General features: G+C 46.4%; 1 protein-coding gene across 1 annotated transcript; it reads right to left on the bottom strand.

Moving 5' to 3' along the window:
• Window positions 1-394: 394 nt before the first annotated feature.
• Window positions 395-16,643, bottom strand: LOC126993147 (uncharacterized). The gene is made up of 9 exons (XM_050852009.1): window positions 16,141-16,643; window positions 3,972-4,177; window positions 3,762-3,869; window positions 3,540-3,628; window positions 3,293-3,363; window positions 2,930-3,007; window positions 2,546-2,659; window positions 2,033-2,176; window positions 395-1,699 (listed from the first exon to the last, which is right to left on the bottom strand). The coding sequence occupies exons 1-9, from the start codon at window positions 16,237-16,239 to the stop codon at window positions 1,667-1,669; spliced, it is 942 nt and encodes a 313-aa protein (XP_050707966.1). The 5' UTR covers window positions 16,240-16,643; the 3' UTR covers window positions 395-1,666.
• Window positions 16,644-16,917: the final 274 nt, after the last annotated feature.

Genomic DNA, 16,917 nt, shown 5'->3' with positions numbered 1-16,917 from the left:
AGTTTTAACTGCTGTGGTTTCAAAGGGCTATGAAAGCCACTTTCCTTGAACTTAAGTTGATGTGTGCAAGCTGTATGTTTAAGTGGAATCATTATATGACATGGGCATTGCCTATTTAACCCCTTCACTATGGCCGGCCCAAAACAGCGCCCCGCTCCGTATCCGGGATTGCCGCGCTCTAAATTTCAAATGTTGCTATTGAATATAACAAGTTTTCAGCCATAAACTCAATATAATCATGTATTATATATGAAAACATGCAGAATTATTATATATATATATATATATATATATATATATATATATATATATATATATATATATATATATATATATATATATATATATATATATATATATATATATATATATATATATTATATATATATATATATATATATATATATATATAATGGTGCTCATAAAGAAACATAAATTAATTGATAATTTTGAGATGTAAGCATAAATATAGAGATAAAATAACTCGTATATTGACTAAAGCGAGCCAGGACGCAGTATGTGCGTCCTCGGATATGGTACGGGGCACATGTGTGTCCTTGTGTTGAAGGGGTTAATCAATGCCTGTTGAATCTTTAGGGGGCTTTGGAAACTGGGCTGGAGGTCAATGCAAGGTGTTGTCTCAGTAGCCCCATCCCCTCGTTTTTGCTCCTTCAGTTACTTTTCACTCCTCCCTCATTACTACTGAATACTAACAATATTCCCTCCACATAAATGCAATTTCTAATTTATGATTTAGCACAAGATTTTTTTTTTGCCTAGTTTTAGGATTTTAATACAATACACAGTGGACAATGACTGGCATCTATGCTATCTACCATCATACAGGTCATCACATTATGCAGTCCTAAGGGTTCATACACATTCAGGGATACTTTTAGTCAGTGAACTGTTACCTACTAAACATGGGTCAGAATGCACAAGTACCCACCACAACAAATTGAGCAAACTGAGTTGGTTTGATCATTGAGGGAATTGTAATTTTGAATGAGACCAACACTAACTAGACTAATAATTGGTACAAGTACACAAGGAGCCCTTTAGTAAGGTTGAACATTTGAACTCCTACAACACAGCTCAAATTTCACTATTATGCTTGGCCCTTAGAGCATGTTTTGCTATTCTTGGAAAGGTTGAACACTTCTTATTCTCTCCTACCTGAATGTTCATATAAATAGTTTAAAAAACCTTAAGACTTTTAAATTACTGACCAGCTATAAGAAAATCTTTGGTTTACTCCACATGTAGATATCCTCCAGGATTGAAACTAATATATCATGAAGGATACAGACCCTTCATGTTACTGCTAATCATAGAACTGTGCCAGTAGTTGTTATAGGCATAGTCCTCAGGAGATCGGTGGCATGTGCTGTCTTCATAACAACCATGCCCACCGAAACCAGAGTTGCATTCCTACTGTAAAATACCTAAGAATGTAGCCAAGGTAACAAAATTTCAGGGTGTTGGTAAGAAAGAACCCTTCAACAGATGTTCATTCAATCAACACCTGGAGGATAAATGAACTCCAGCTTCCCACTCAGGTGTTGTACTGGAGTTGTCAAGTGGAGGCATTGACTGTTACATTGCCCAGCACAGCTTGACAAGCAACAGCCACAAACAAAGTTATGTCTTGTCAGATCAGCTGTATTCATTTCTTTATGTAGGAGCGGCGGCGGTCAGGCTGAGGAAGGGAAATAGGTATTAGATTTTATGTCAGCTGGGAATGTTTATGCACCCTCAAGGCATAGAATGAGTAAAATTCCCTAAACACATTTCCCTTTAGTAGTGAGTCAGACAAGTGCTCCAATACTCAAACACTCTTGTATGTTCGTCATTTTTCAGTCTTTACATACGAGTCGAACACTATCCATTCACTGCTTTGGAATTTTATCTGCTGGTCATTTACTGCAGCTTCTCTCTTTGTAGTCGTTATATCAAACTAAATGTGGTTACTACTATTCCTGACTGTCTGCCATGACTTACAAGCCATGCGAGATGTTCAATATATACTCACCGGTAGTATGTTGAACCAGCAAGTGAGGTCTTCGCTGACGCCCATCACAGCCCCGGCATTGTCAAATTCACCACAGTAGTTGGCAGCGCTAAACAGTGTTACCAGCGACCGCTTCTCAAAAAACTGGTAACCGTCTTCAACCACCTGAGAAGAAAAGATGCATTATAAACTTTGGAATAAGATTTAGAGGCTTTAATCTATTTGTTACATTAGAATTATTTTTTTTACTTTATATTGGACATAGTGGATGACTTTCCACAACTCTGTATGCATTAGCAATTAGACCTATAGGTGAGTCTGTATACTAACTTCCAGATATACCAAAGGGTGAATGGAAAGGAGAGATTTTTTTCTGGTTTTCCTGGACACTTTTTTTCCTGATATTCTCTTCCCTCACCGTTTGCAGTGGTTTACGAAATAAACTGAAGTTAGGGACTATTAGATTCTAGGCCCAAATTTGAAAATGTTAGTTTATATATACAAGAAAATAACTTATTACAAGTGGGTGCATACCTGGTGGGCGCGTACGACTAGGCTTAGGTTGTGGTGCTCCAGGAAGGCTCTGAGCACGTCCCCGCCAAACGTCCATGATACCCCGCGGTCATTTGGCGCCCAGCCTCGCACTTCCTGTGGCAAATGACACGGGGCTAATGAGCACGGGTCGAGGGGTTGGAGAGGGGGTGGGAGGACGAGCACGGAATGGTGTTAACTGGAGCATTAATTCTGGGGATATTCAATCACATGCATTGAATTTTTCACCAAGTTAATAAATGTATAAAAAGACATTGTAGTTCCAATCTTAGTTAACCAATATGTGCCTGAAAAGCTGCTTATAATTAAATGTTTCAAATGTTTATTACTAAATAAGTCTGGGACAAATTGGTCCTCTTGTCTTACCTCCTCTGGATCCGCCCAAAGTATGTCGCATATGAGACCGGAATCAGGCACGTTGAGTGGTCTCTCGATCGACCTCAGCTGGGGGGGGGGGGGGGAAGGTAATTGAAGATGAGTCAACAGTCTATGTCAATAGGTGGCATGGTTAACCTAGATGTATCTCAAGGGTATATTATATATTGAATTACTGCAATAAAAGCAGATATTGGCACTGGTAAAAAGTGACTAGCATATTTGTTTTGACTCGGTGTCAAGATAAAAAAAAAAAAGCAGCTAGTTGCGCAGTGAGAGTATACACGTGTAAATAGTTTAGAGGGTTGGGTAGTGGGGGAAGAGAGAGGGGCAAGGGGTGGGGAAGTTGTTTACCTGCTCAAGATTGTGAAGGTCCGGCGACAGGCCGCCGTGCATACATAGGATGGTGCCCTCGATGAGCGCAGCTGTGAAAAAACAAAACAAAACACTACTATTATTTAACTACTTTATTGCACCCTGTACCTGTATTACACAGCTAAATTATTGATGTTTAGAGTAAAAAATTAAGTTCTGAAAATATACAGATTAATTAGTAGTACAAATATGTCTCCACAGCGACAGTCACATGCATAACACTTACCGAGGGGCAAGCAGTTGAAGAGGTCTGTGAAAGTCTTCCACAGCTTAACGTTGTATCTCCTCTTGCACTCGTCATAAAACCCATATATTCTGAAGAGAACGGAAATAAGCGTTACTACCACTACTACTACTGCTGCTGCTACTACTATTACTACTATTTCATTGTAACAGCAGATCCCATACCAAACACTTGGCCTAACTCAAGAGCAGGAAGAAACATTACCTATTGATGGACGCACACTCGTGGTTGCCTCTGAGTAGGAAGAAGTTATTTGGGTACTTCACTTTGTAGGCGAGAACCAGGCAAATGGTCTCCAGGGACTGCTTGCCTCTGGTGGGCAAAAGGAATATATTAAATGGGCGTTGCAAATACACCATATAGATTCCACTGTACATACATTACAATAATACACTGCGCTGGGCCGCCACTCACCGGTCAACATAGTCGCCAAGAAAGAGGTAGTTTTGGTCCGGCGGATAGCCAAGCTTGTCGAAGTGCCGCAGTAGATCGTTAAACTGTCCGTGAATGTCCCCGATAATGTTGACTGGTGCCTCCAGCTCGACGAGGGTGGGCTGCTCCAGGAGGACCTGGCGTGCCGCTGCCACCAACGCGCGGATCTTGGACTCTTCCATTCGTATCTGGGGTGAGGCAAGATTATGGTTAAGGGGGCTGAAAGGAGGCAATGCCTCAAGTTGAAACATTTATCAGTATGTAAGTCACACATGATAAGAAATATAGTCCCATAAAGAACACATTATACGAATCAGTCAAATTTACGGACACTGTGGAGAGAGTCAGAGGTTCATGGCCGCCACACAAAACAACAAGACGTGGACGACACCCGCACGGAGCTTGGGAATACTGATGCGTTGTTTTCTTTCCATTTTAAGCTCGTCGTGCATGTATATTTTTAGCGTCGTTGAGGTGAGCAAAAGAGCAAACAAGACGTGTGAGGAATTATTGTAATTGCATAACATTGTTTTCTCCGTGGCTTGGAGAACAACACAAACACACAACGAGTCATCGATTGATCTGGTGCTATATGTGGCAAGGCAAAAATATAGCATAACTAAAAATACACAGCCGCTCGCTGCCCTCCTTTCTCCTGCTGGCTGCTGTTAAGTACTCAGGGCCAGCCAAGAGGCTTCCAAGGATTTGGTAAAGACAGGTGCTCCAAAAAAGCTCCAGGTGTTGTCATCAGAGTGGGGGAGGTGGAGGAAGGTGGGGAGTAGAGGAAGAGGAGCGAGTGAGGAGTAGGTGGAGTAGCACGGGAGACTGTCATTCGGAGTCATCTGATTACCATAGAGACATGTTAAGAGGTTATCTTCGCAGCTTAGAACTCGACTAGAATATGCAACACCATAAACGGAGCAATAACGACGTCGAAAAATACAGGAAACAACATTTCCGATGTAGGACTGTGAACAAATGTTTCCTTCTCCCCTGTATGTTTTAGTTAAGTGGCACGTCCACGTAATGCTTTGCACTCCGATCAAGGTGTGTTACTGTATCACATTTCCCGAGGCCCAGGAAGCCAGGCTGTCGTGCCCACCACAGGGGTGTGAGGGAATGACAATGATTGACAGAAGTATCGGATGCTGCAGTTGGAAACCTTACGAAACATAGATATTTAAAATGCAGCAAGGTGTTTGGTCGGGATGGTGCATGAAAACAGTGTGTGTGTGTGTGTGTGTCGCCTTCCTAATGGCTACTACTACTACACACACACACACACACACTGTTATTATGCACTATGCCGCGCCATGCCTCCCTTTCCCGTGCGGCACAGCCCCGCAGCAATCACATGACTCATGAAACGCGTCAAACCAGACTTCAGCGTGCGAAGGTGTGACTTAACAGATGACCTTACGTGGAGGAAGGTAATTAGATCTGGGCCATGAAAACTATAAAAATTTCATGACAAAACTTAATCCCGGGAAGATGAAAAGGGAAGGAAAGTTTGCAGGCTTTTATATGCTGATGTAATGATGCTTGTATTTTGTTATTATTATATTTCGTTGCTAGATTTCACAGACACTGCTTCATCCCCCCCCCCCCCCCTCTCTCTCTCTCTCTCTCTCTTAAAAAAGTATGCTACTAGAGAGGTCCTTCCGAGAAAAGAAGAGGGAGTTGAGGAACGTTGGGTGTGTCCCTCTATTCAGAACGCGAGTGTGTGTATGTGTGGAGAGAGAGAGAGAGAGAGAGAGAGAGAGAGAGAGAGAGAGAGAGAGAGAGAGAGAGAGAGAGAGAGAAACTTTCTCCGGCAGCATCTCTAGACTTAAGGTGATTTATAGTAAGCCAACTTAGACATGGCAGCGGCCCACCAAAGTCTTCCCAAGAGATGAGAGTATAATAATTCCTTGCCACACATCACCATCAGTCTTTCTCTCCCCTTTACTTCCTGTTCCTACACCTCTCTCTCCCTTCCTCCTCACCACTCAGTCATCCCCAATACCAGCTGTTCCTTTTTCGTTTGGCGGAGTCCCTCAAGCTATGAAATATACACCGTCGCAAGAAATCTGTTTCATTCCCAATTTCTTCGCTGACTTTCCGGCGGCTGCAGACTTTACGAGTTGAAAGCTTGCCAGAGGGTGGAAAGGACGGGCGGGGTAAAGGCTCGGAATGACGGAGGGGGCAACGGCAGCGGCGGTGGGCGACAAAGAGTGCAGAAGGGAAAGGAAAAAGAGAGAGAGAGAGAGAGAGAGAGAGAGAGAGAGAGAGAGAGAGAGAGAGAGAGAGAGAGAGAGAGAGAGAGTTGGGTATGCATGTGGATTAACACCGCCAGGGACCCTCCTGCTCACGGCATATTTCCCCCCCCCCCCTTCTCTCTCTCTCTCTCTCCTACAGCGCGTGATTATCTTTACTGCATCTTTAGTCCATACTCTCCGCCGCCCTCCTCCCTCATTCTCTCCTCCGTTCCTCTCATCTTTCCTCTCCTCCACCAACCTGACATTTTCTCTTTAACCTTTCTTTCTTTCCCTCATCCATCTTTTCCTTTCTTCTTTGCTGCTATCGTTCCCTTGTTTTCTCTCGCGTCTACATTCCTCTCATCTTTCATTCTTCTTGATTCCCTCCTTCATTTCTATCCATTTTCCTCTTTTCCGTATCTCTTCTCCCCGCTGCCATCAATCCTCACTCTCGTAACTCAATTTTCTCTCCATCATGCTCGATCCTCTGAGTTTCTTTTTCCCAGCTTCCTCCTGCTCTCCAGCCCTCCCCGCCGTCTTTTCTGCGTTCCCTTCTATCTCCGGTTTTCTCTGCTCTCGGGCACCAAGCCACTCCAGGTCTTCTCTTTTTGTCCCGTGCGTGTAGGAGGGTCGGGTCACCTGGCGCGTTCCCAAGGTGCACTTCAGCGTTCCTTCGTTTTAGCTACAGTATCCCCATTCTCAGCCTCTTTGCTCCCCACTCCCTTACTGGGCTCCATTTCCTTTTCATCTCACCCCTTTTCGTCCAGTCCCATCCAACTCTCTCTCTCTCTCTCTCTCTCTCTCTCTCTCTCTCTCTCTCTCTCTCTCTCTCTCTCTCTCTCTCTCTCTCTCCGTTCCCTCAGGCAAGTATAGATATCTTCCCCCTCCCATTTCCAGGTGTGTTGTCAAGGTGGTGTTGGGTCTTGGAAAGCTCACATATGAAAAATTTCTTCGGAAGCGCTGTGATCTTCCTGTTCGTGTGTGTGTGTGTGTGTGTGTGTGTGTGTGTGTTTCTTTAAGGGGTGGGGAAAGGCTGAAGCAACAACACATGACGCGAAAATTATGCCATCTTTCAAGTCTGTGTTCCCGGCGTGGCCACGGTCAGTCACCTGTAATTTCAGTGAACAGTGTTCCCCTGCCCTGCCGGACCACGCCCCTGCCGCTACACGCACCTGCCCCACGCGAGGCCTTTCCACTTTAGTCATTTTACCTTTTCGGGAATGCTTCGCTTTTTCGAGTATTTGTTTGCAGAAATGAGACGCAAGGAGCTCTCGTACTCCATGCTTACAGGATTAGTTTTTTTTTTTTTTTTTTTTGAGCGTAAGTCATGTTATATACAGGGGAGGTGACCGTGATGCTGATCAGAACCGCCGCCTCCTGCTGGGTGAGTGCAGGGGGTGTGGTGTGCCTTGGGTGACAGACCTCAGGCGTACGGACTGGTTCAGGCTGGTTAGTGTCTCGGTTGTGATTCAAGGAGGCATCTCGCACCTCCAGCCCGTTGAGAGAACCTTATGCCCCTGCCTTGCCTTCTGTCCTTTAATGGATCGTCAACCTTAGGCCGTCCCCAAAGAGAACCGCTAAGCCCCGACGGTGTAGGGCGAGAGGTTGCGGGAGTTTTTTTTTCGTCGAGCTGTGAAAAAAAACGTACGACTTAACACGACGAACAACACAAAAGTGATTAGGCTTATGCTCGGAACACGACTTTCTCTTTCTAATAATTTTCGAACCATATGTATTATTCTGTTTTGGTCTTTACTTACAAATTAACGGCTATAGCTATAGCTAAGACTGGAGGGAGGATGCGGAGCGGGGGCCTGTTGGCAATGCGGCGAGGGAGAGCAAGACGAGAAGTAATAATGCGTCTGTAGATGGGTGGCGACTGGGGTGTCAGACAGTCCCTGTTTGATAACAACTACTCGTCCTTCCATTTAAATTCTTGGCGTGTATCTGTCGCGATACTGCTGCTGCTGCTTCTGTTATTGTTGTTATCATCATCATCATCATTAGCTATTTGTTATTTTCATCATTGTTACCTCCATTACTGTACACATGCTAGCGGAGACTCCACAGCTCATATTCGCTGTTACGTCGTTGACTTGCCATGAATACTGGCAGCCTGAGCTGGGAAAAAAATAAAAATGAAAAAAATATATCACTTTCGAGGTCAGTATTACATCAACGAAGTTTCTAAGCTTGTTATATTTGTGTTCCTTTTCTTACACCACCTTCACACTTTTTAGCATCCATGGTTTCTGCCACTGTTGTTCTAAATTATTAAGGCGTTCCTGACCAGCGGCAGTAGCCCTGAGAACGGCTTCAAGGACTCTTGTGAGCTGCGGCTGCCGTGCCACAATAGCCCTCGCCTCGGGCGGTGACCGAAGTGGCCGCCGCCCTGGTGGGCCTGTAGTGTACTGGAGCCGCGGTGTCTGGGAAGGGCATACACGTCATGCGCCCTCCATCCCAACAGTAAAGGAAGTAGTTATTGGCTTACTTTTGGCTAATTCTTCATGGTTTCGGCCTTCCATGAGTTCCTTAAAAGTGTTCGAGTTTTACTACGCAGCAGTCGAACACTTTGAGAGATGCACTTAACATTCCACCAAAGGCTGGCACGTGACGGCAGGATGTGGCCTTAACTGTAAAGTAGAGCTGCCCATACCTGGTGAAACTCGATAAGTACTTACGTTAGGCTTTCGGTATAGTCTGAACTGCCCGTCATTGAAGCGAAAATGAGTAAAGAGGAAAAGGAAGAAAAAAAGCACGTATGTTAGTACTTAGCGCCTGGGACGTGTTAAGCTTTGGTTGGCTGCCTTTTATTAAGAACCTACAACTGCGTCAACCACTCCAGTCTCAGGGGGACACCAGCCTCTCCCTAGACCTTCGCATCTTACGTAAGGCTACACACACAGGTGCTCGAGGACAGATGCCAGGAAGAGCTAGACAGGCAGCAGTATACATATGCTGCCCTGCATGGCCATAGAAGGCGTTATGAATCGCAATGAACCAGACCTGACGGCCGGGCATGTCTCAGGGACCGACACAATACACCATCACTATATACACCATAACAGCACCATCAATACAATAGTGGCAACCTAAAGACAGTCACGTTCCCCGCATTGAAATTGGAGAAACTGATCTGCTGCCTGTAGATGGATGTTGTCCGAGTCCGTTTTGGAGTTTCGAAGGCCGCAGGATATTAAGTGACTTCATTCACCTTTAAAAAATCATTGTTATTGTCATCATGCTGGCTAGTATTATATTTGTATATTCCCTATATGTTACAAAGTCTCCCTTACGTAAATGTACTCGTTTTTTTTTTCTCTCTCTCTCTCTCTCTCTCTCTCTCTCTCTCTCTCCTCGTCTTTCTCTTGCTCTCTCTGACCTATGCACAGAATCCCTTTACGGTAGACTTGTCTCTCCACCCTGGACCGCCACACATCCCACTCGCCTCCTCGTCCCTCTCAGGCCGCCCGGTGCACCGCCTCCTCCCAACGACTCGGTCCCGCTGCCGAAAAATTGATCGTGTCTCCGTGCCGTCGTCCTCCCGCGGCTCCTTCACGACCCACAGCCGCATATTGATTAGCTTCAAAATTATTCTCGGCATGACGTCAGCAGCACCTTCCTGCCACGTGAACGACATCCCAATGCTTGTCCCAGAGAGTCTTGCAATGAGAGCTCTCCGCCTTTCCTACTCTTGCTTCTTTATACACTCAGCTCTCATGATTTTCGGCGAGATAGAAAAATCCATGATGTACGTGAGGGTGTTGCTGTGTTTTGGTGGGCATGCACTTTTGTATTTCACGGCTGATGCTGTGAGTTATGTAACGTTCCAGACATTTTTCTCATTGATAAGATGCATCACGAGTCTCCATCGCCACCAGAAATGTTCCTCGTTGTGGCAATGGAGTGACTTGTGTGCAGTGCGCGCCGCTCACCAGTACCTATACAGGATGGCGGCTGATGGAGTAGGTTGTCCTTCCCTTCCTGCTGAGGGCACATGACCTCAGGAGGAAGCCAAGTGGGGGAGACCGCCCCACTCCATCAGTGGCTATGGTGGAGGAGCTTTACTTTTGGTTGTTCGCCTTAATACTGAATATATTAAATGGTAAGAGCGGGTTTACAACTGTGTTCAGTGTGCACTCGAAGTTACGTGAACGTGTGTTTATTCATGAAGGTTTAACTTTTATCCTCCGTCCCAAGTCACCAAACCCAAGATTTTTTAATCAGTTTATTCTACGAGCAACTGAATAACACCCAAACACTTTATATTTAGATTCATCTCAGGTTTATACAGTTCCTTGTATACTTGTTATTCCGAAAGCGGGCATTCGTTAATCTCGCTAAACAAGTGCAGGGGACCCGTCGTAAACACCAATGTCTATAGAGTAATCGTTATATTAACATTGGTAAACACACTCCTGAACGTGCGATTCGAAGCAACGCAGCCTCAAGGACTTGGACGACGCCACTCTTCCCGGCTGTAAGGTAACTACGGGCAAGCAAACAAAACACGACTGGGCAATTGAAACACAAAGGCGCTACTCACTCAATGACGGTCACAAGGGGACAGATGATGGTGATGGAGGTGATGAGAGGGGAGGGGTGGGGGTGCTGAGGGCTCCACCTGAGTCCTGACTCAGTCGAAGGGGCCGTAGAGGGTTTCCTATAACTGACCCACGACGCAGTTCCCGGGAGTATATATTGGAAGGTTCCTGCCACTGAGCGAGACTGGTGACGCTGGAGTGTGTGTGGTATTTCTTTCCTTATCTTCTAGCATATTATTTGTTCACGCCTTCACTAGTATCAAGTGCAGAGAGTGAGTGAAGTGGGTCGAGGCCGCTTCACTCACCTGCATTCAACCTCCCTCCTCTCCTGCTGAGCGATGCATGTTGGCCGGAGTTAAGGTGTAGGCGCACATCCGAAAAGTCAACGTGCACAACAACAGGCTTGCCATAACGGAGCGACAATGGCGTGATGTCATAACCTACCACTGTAGGAGAAAACTATGATTACTGGCATGGATAACCGCGAGTCCTGCGGTCCGCGGGGTCTGAATGCAGATCGGAGATGAACGGGGGTAACGGTGAGAGTGTAATAAGCTCTTATACGAGTTCGAGGTGACTGGGTAAGTGAAGGGGCCATTTATTATATTAAGGGTAATAGGGAAGTGGTCCACCCCCGACTTTGTTATTGTCACCGTTATTATATAACATGACGGCGACAGTCCCAAGGCTCAGGGCCTGGCCGCAAGGATCCCCATCATTTAACCCTCCAACGACCAATGGGCGCTTAGCCAGGAATTCTCGGAAGTCTTCACAACACCTTATTTTAAGGTTGATATTTCTTTCAATTTCTCCGATAATTTCCTCGGCGCGGCACGTGTCAGCAGGGGCCGCCCGCCACTCTGGGCCCTCGAGGCACCAGGAAGCGCCGTCGTTGGACGCCTCTCGAAACAATGCTCTTGAGCGGCATCATTTTTCTTCGACATTGAGGAAGTTGGCTCCGCTGCGCCCCTGAGGAGCCGATGAATCCACGAACAGACAAAAAAGAACATCCATACTCATGTTCATAAGCCGACGTTCGTACCCGGGTGGCGACGGTCTGTCTTCAGCAGGCCCCAGCGAGGCGGCGGGCCAAACAGGGGGGGGGGACGTGAATTACTGGGACACCCGAAAGACGATCCACGATAAGACGTTCAAGGCGATCGTGACGGCACGCTGCACCGAGACCACATCCTCTCTCCGAAAATGGTCCTGGTGATCGAGATTACGTGGGTGAGGACATTCAATAGAATTTCTATGAATAAGTCATCTGCTGCAGTGAACAATACCTGGCGCAAGGTCAGGAGAGCGGGTCGGTGGGGCGTGCAACTCCCAGATGGAAAATTAAAAGGTGAATTTTTATGCTGCTATTGTTAGTGCAGAGGCGTTTTTTTTCTTTTCATCCAAGTTTTAGTTTCCGTTTCTGTATCACTCTACGAAAACATTAACCTCTTTCACTAGTTTAGTTTACATTTTTTTGTCTGCCCTTGTTTGTCTTCTGTTCGTGTTTGCCCTTATTAGTTGATCGGTTTGTCATTCTCTCTCTCTCTCTCTCTCTCTCTCTCTCTCTCTCTCTCTCTCTCAACCCACACACACCTATAGAGCCACTTCAGTCTCTTTAGTGCCGTGGACGCATTTTCTGTTCGCCTCTCCTTTCCGCGGTCCCACATAACTAGTCTCCCCCCTCCCCCCCGCCTCTTCCTGTAGAATCCTTCCACAACTACGAGCTGGTCTTCTCTTCCTCCTCCCCTCCCTCGGTCCCTCAATCCATATTCCTTTCTCCTCTCCCTCTTCACATACGACCGTGTCCTTTCTCTCTTCTCCCCCTCTTTCCCCTCCTGCCTCCTTGTCCATCTCCACATAGCTACCTTGGACCATCCCTCTCCTCCCTCCCTCTTTCCACCTCCCGCTCTCATTACGTCTCGCCTGCACTAAAGTCAGGACGAGGAACGCTTACATGCCCCAGTACACCCTCCGCTTGTCTCGCCTTCCGCTTTAAGGCGCTGGCCTGCCAGGGAAGGAAGGTGGAGCGCCGCGCGAGGGTGTTAAGTGAAAGTCTCGTCTCATTTCCGCATTTTTTTTATCTTGTTGGCTGCTGCTGCTGCTGCATTGAAACTGCGGCTGCAGAATTTTTCTTCTTTCTCTCAATTTCTTTTTGGTATTAATTTCGTTACATTCCTAAGGAAGACATGATCCGGGTTTTTTCAATAATATTTACAAATGACGGGTATGCTTTTGTTTATGATTCTCATTTTGCTGCAGAACCTGCAGTCATCTCTAATTCTAAAGTCCTTACTTTCGCCTTGCAGTAACTTTTCTTAATCTAGGCGCAGTAGACGTAAATAACTCAGTAAATGGTAAATTAAATGGCTGTGAATAACCTATTTGAACAACCTCGTCACCATCAATAGAAGTAATAATAATAATAATAATAATAATAATAATAATAATAATAATAATAATAATAATAATAAAAAATCCTCACTGAATATATTAACAATCATGAAAAACAATGATAAAGCAATACAAATAAAACTTTCTGTATTACGGACTATATTATAGCGCGGATACTCTTGCTGCTACTGATGGTGATTATGGCGGTGATTGTGGTGGTGGTGGTGATGCTGCTGGCGGTGATGGTTCTGATCAGGCCCAGCGGGTGGTAACGGGTAACGGAAAGCGGTGATGTGGTGGTGGTGGATGTGGGGAGGAAGGTGGTAATGATGGTGGTGGTTGTCAGGGAAGGAATGGTGGCATCATAAAGGAAGTGGTGACGGTGGTGATGTGATGGTGACCAATAAACACCTGGGGAGGCTTGAGTGTTGTTAGTGTTATTATTATTGTTGTTCTGGTGGTGGTGGTGGTGGTGTTGGTTAATGGGTAAGATATTAGATGGATATTAAATGGGTGCAGGGTTGGACGGTGATGAGGGAAGGGGCGGTTCGAGTGTGTGCCTGGCGCGTGTGTAGAATTGTGTTAGTGCGGTGAATAAAAGGGGCAATGATGAAGGTAAGAACAATGACGACGAGGAGGGAAGGTCGGAAGAAAGGAAGGAAGGAAGGAAAGAAAGGGAGGGAGGAAGGAAGGAAATGGGAAGGAAGGAGGGATGGAAGGGAGGAAAGAAGGAAGGAAAGGAGGGAGGTAAGAAGGAAGGAAAGGAGGGAGGTAAGAAGGAAGGAAAGGAGGGAGGTAAGAAGGAAGGAAAGGAGGGAGGGAGGGACGAAGGAATGAATGGGAGGAAGAAGGGAAGGAAAGAAAGAAAGAAAGAAGGAAGGAAGGAAAGAAAGAAGGAAGGATGGAGAGGAAGGAAGAAAGGAAGGAGAAAAAGAATGGGATGAAGGAAGGAAAGAAAGGAGGAAGGAAAGATAGAAGGAAGGGAGGAAATAAAGGAAGAAGGAAAGAAGGGAAGGAAGGAAGGAAAGAAAGGGAGGAAGGAAGGAAAGAAAGGGAGGAAGGAAAGAAAGAAAGGGAGGAAGGAAAGAAAGAAAGGGAGGAAGGAAAGAAAGGTAAGAAGGAAAGGGAGGGAAAAAGGAAGAAAAGCAATTAAAAAAAGGAGGGAGAAGGAGGACATGACTTTAGGGACTGCGGCAGGGTGAGCTGAGGTGATGGTGGTGACTGTGATGGTGATGCTGGTGGTGAAAGCCGTGGTACGAGTGGTGGTAATGGTGATGAGCGTAATGCTGGAGGTGGATATGGTGATTATTATTGTCCCAGCGGTGAAAGCAGCTACAGTGGCAATGGTTCTAATGATGTAAGCGATATAGTGGGAAGGAAGTGCCGGGGGTGGTGGCGACGGGGCAGGTGATGGGGATAACGATGGTAGCAGCGCCAAAACCATCCCTGTGGCAGCAGTGGTCGAGGTAATGGTGATGAGGATGGCAGCACTTGTTGAGACTCGTAAAAGTATAGTGATAAAGGTGGTAACGATGGGGGAGGAGGGAGCCGGTGATGTGGGGGAGGGGTGGACAGTGGCTAGGACTGCTTTATTGCCTGTTACCACTGGAACAGTAGCAAGAGAGGAGGGAGGAGGAGAGAGTGGGGTGGAGGAACGCTGGTGGAGGAGGAGGACGCGGCGGGTTTAGTAGCTGGCCACCGCTGCGCACATTGATCTGCTGCGGGTGGTTGGCGGAGGCTGCGGGGGCACGAGGGAGGCAGGGACTGTTCTGTAGTCACGCTCCGACACCACCATTAATGTGACTGACTTCCTCCACTGCCCTGCCCCGTCATGCCCTGTTCCAACCAAATCTAGTTCGGCCGGATCTTTCAAACCATGTAAAATCACCTCCCTTACCACACCACCACCATCACCACCACCGCTACCATTACTATAACAGCCCCTTCACCTCCCCTACTTTGGCCCACCCTACCTTGCTTTACCCAACTATCTTGCTTAAACTTGCTCAGTATTGCTCTGGCCTAGTCTGGTCTAGATGAGCCAGCATCTCACGTTTTTAGTCGTTTTTAGCCAAGGCGCCCGAAACACGTCCGATCTCAAACCTCAGACATGGAACACACTCTCTCTCTCTCTCTCTCTCTCTCTCTCTCTCTCTCTCTCTCATCTAGTCATTAAGGCTGGCACACACCCACTCACTGGCACATACTGCCTACCTTTGAAATTCCACGTACTCTCTCTCTCTCTCGACACACACACACACACACACACACACACACACACACACACACACACACCATCTCACCCTCCTTTCTCCTCACCCTTGATGACTGATAAGTATGTAGCCCCCATTAGGATTGCCGATGGATATTCCCTACAAGGCATGGATGCTCCCACATGCATATAGGCACGAACGCAAATACACACACACACATACACACACACATTGACGTAAGCTCGATCCCTCAATATTCTTTTTCCAGCCTTTTCACGTAGGCGGCGGCGTGCAGACTGTCAACTCCGTAATGTTGTTAGAATGTAAAGGTCGGGATCTACTTTTATGAAAACACAAATACTGATGAGATGGTGTTAGTTGAAATACATCCGAGAGAGATATTGATGAGATGGTGTTAGTTGAAATACATCAGAGAGAGAGAGAGAGAGAGAGAGAGAGAGAGAGAGAGAGAGAGAGAGAGAGAGAGAGAGAGAGAGAGAGAGAGAGAGAGAGAGAGAGAGAGAGAGAGAATGAATTGCTGAGTTCCCTAGCGCAGGGGGAGCGCCTAGGGAAGGAGGAGGGGGAGGCTTAGGTTGGCACAGCTCGTGCATTATCTGTGTACTTTGGCACAACTCATTATCTACACACAGTGGAAGAGGAGGGATTGGTCGGAACAGGGAGTGGGGGCAATAAGATTTAAAAAAAGAGGGCCAATTTTTCTGAGTAGAGGGTGCAGGCATGCATTAGTAAGGAGAGCGGTACTTACATTTTTGCCGGGGTACTTCTTGAGAAAAAGTAGACTGTTGATGAAGGCGTCCACGTCAAAGGGGTCTTCGTACCTCATCTTGACTTGAGACACAACCATCAGCGCTGCAATTGTTCCACGTCGTCAGCTAGGCCTGGGAAACTCGGGGAGGTCGTGGTGGTGGTAGTGGCGGTGGTGTGGTCAGGTGATACAGGTGTGCGGGACTGTAGCTAGTCTTTATCTTTCTCTTTTAGTTTCCTTGTAGGTTGTAATGTTGGAACATTCACAAACTTGAACTTAACACAATGTCAAATTAAAACCCAAAGACAGGTGGTGGTGGATGTGAATACGTTGTAGCGTTCAGTGTTACAGCTTGTCACTCAGCTGCAGCTATCGGAAGCTGCCCAGAGGAGAGTATGCACTGCTCCACCTGCCCCGGTGAAGAGCGTCACACACCTCAAGCGACACAGTGCTGCTCTGGCTCCCGGCACGCGCCAGCTCTATTTATACTCCGCTGCCCTTTCATGGAGTTGCCAACTGCAGCAAGATGTGCCGTGGCACCGTCTGAAAGGTGATATTAACCATTATGCAGTTGACAACACTGTTTACCAACTATTTGCGCACATGGACTTGTCATCAAATAACTTAACACTTAAATATAACGTTTTAATGAGGTAAATTTTAATGGCTTATATGACTAATTTACAACTTCATACATTTCCCCAAACCACCGCCCCGCTAGACAAGACGGCGACACAGTGTTACATAGTGACGAGCATGACCCGGGGGGACGTGACA

The sequence above is a fragment of the Eriocheir sinensis genome, unplaced genomic scaffold (genome assembly GCF_024679095.1).
Source record: "Eriocheir sinensis breed Jianghai 21 unplaced genomic scaffold, ASM2467909v1 Scaffold570, whole genome shotgun sequence".
NCBI classification, from domain to species: domain Eukaryota; kingdom Metazoa; phylum Arthropoda; class Malacostraca; order Decapoda; family Varunidae; genus Eriocheir; species Eriocheir sinensis.
This window is presented reverse-complemented; position numbering and strand designations above follow the sequence as displayed.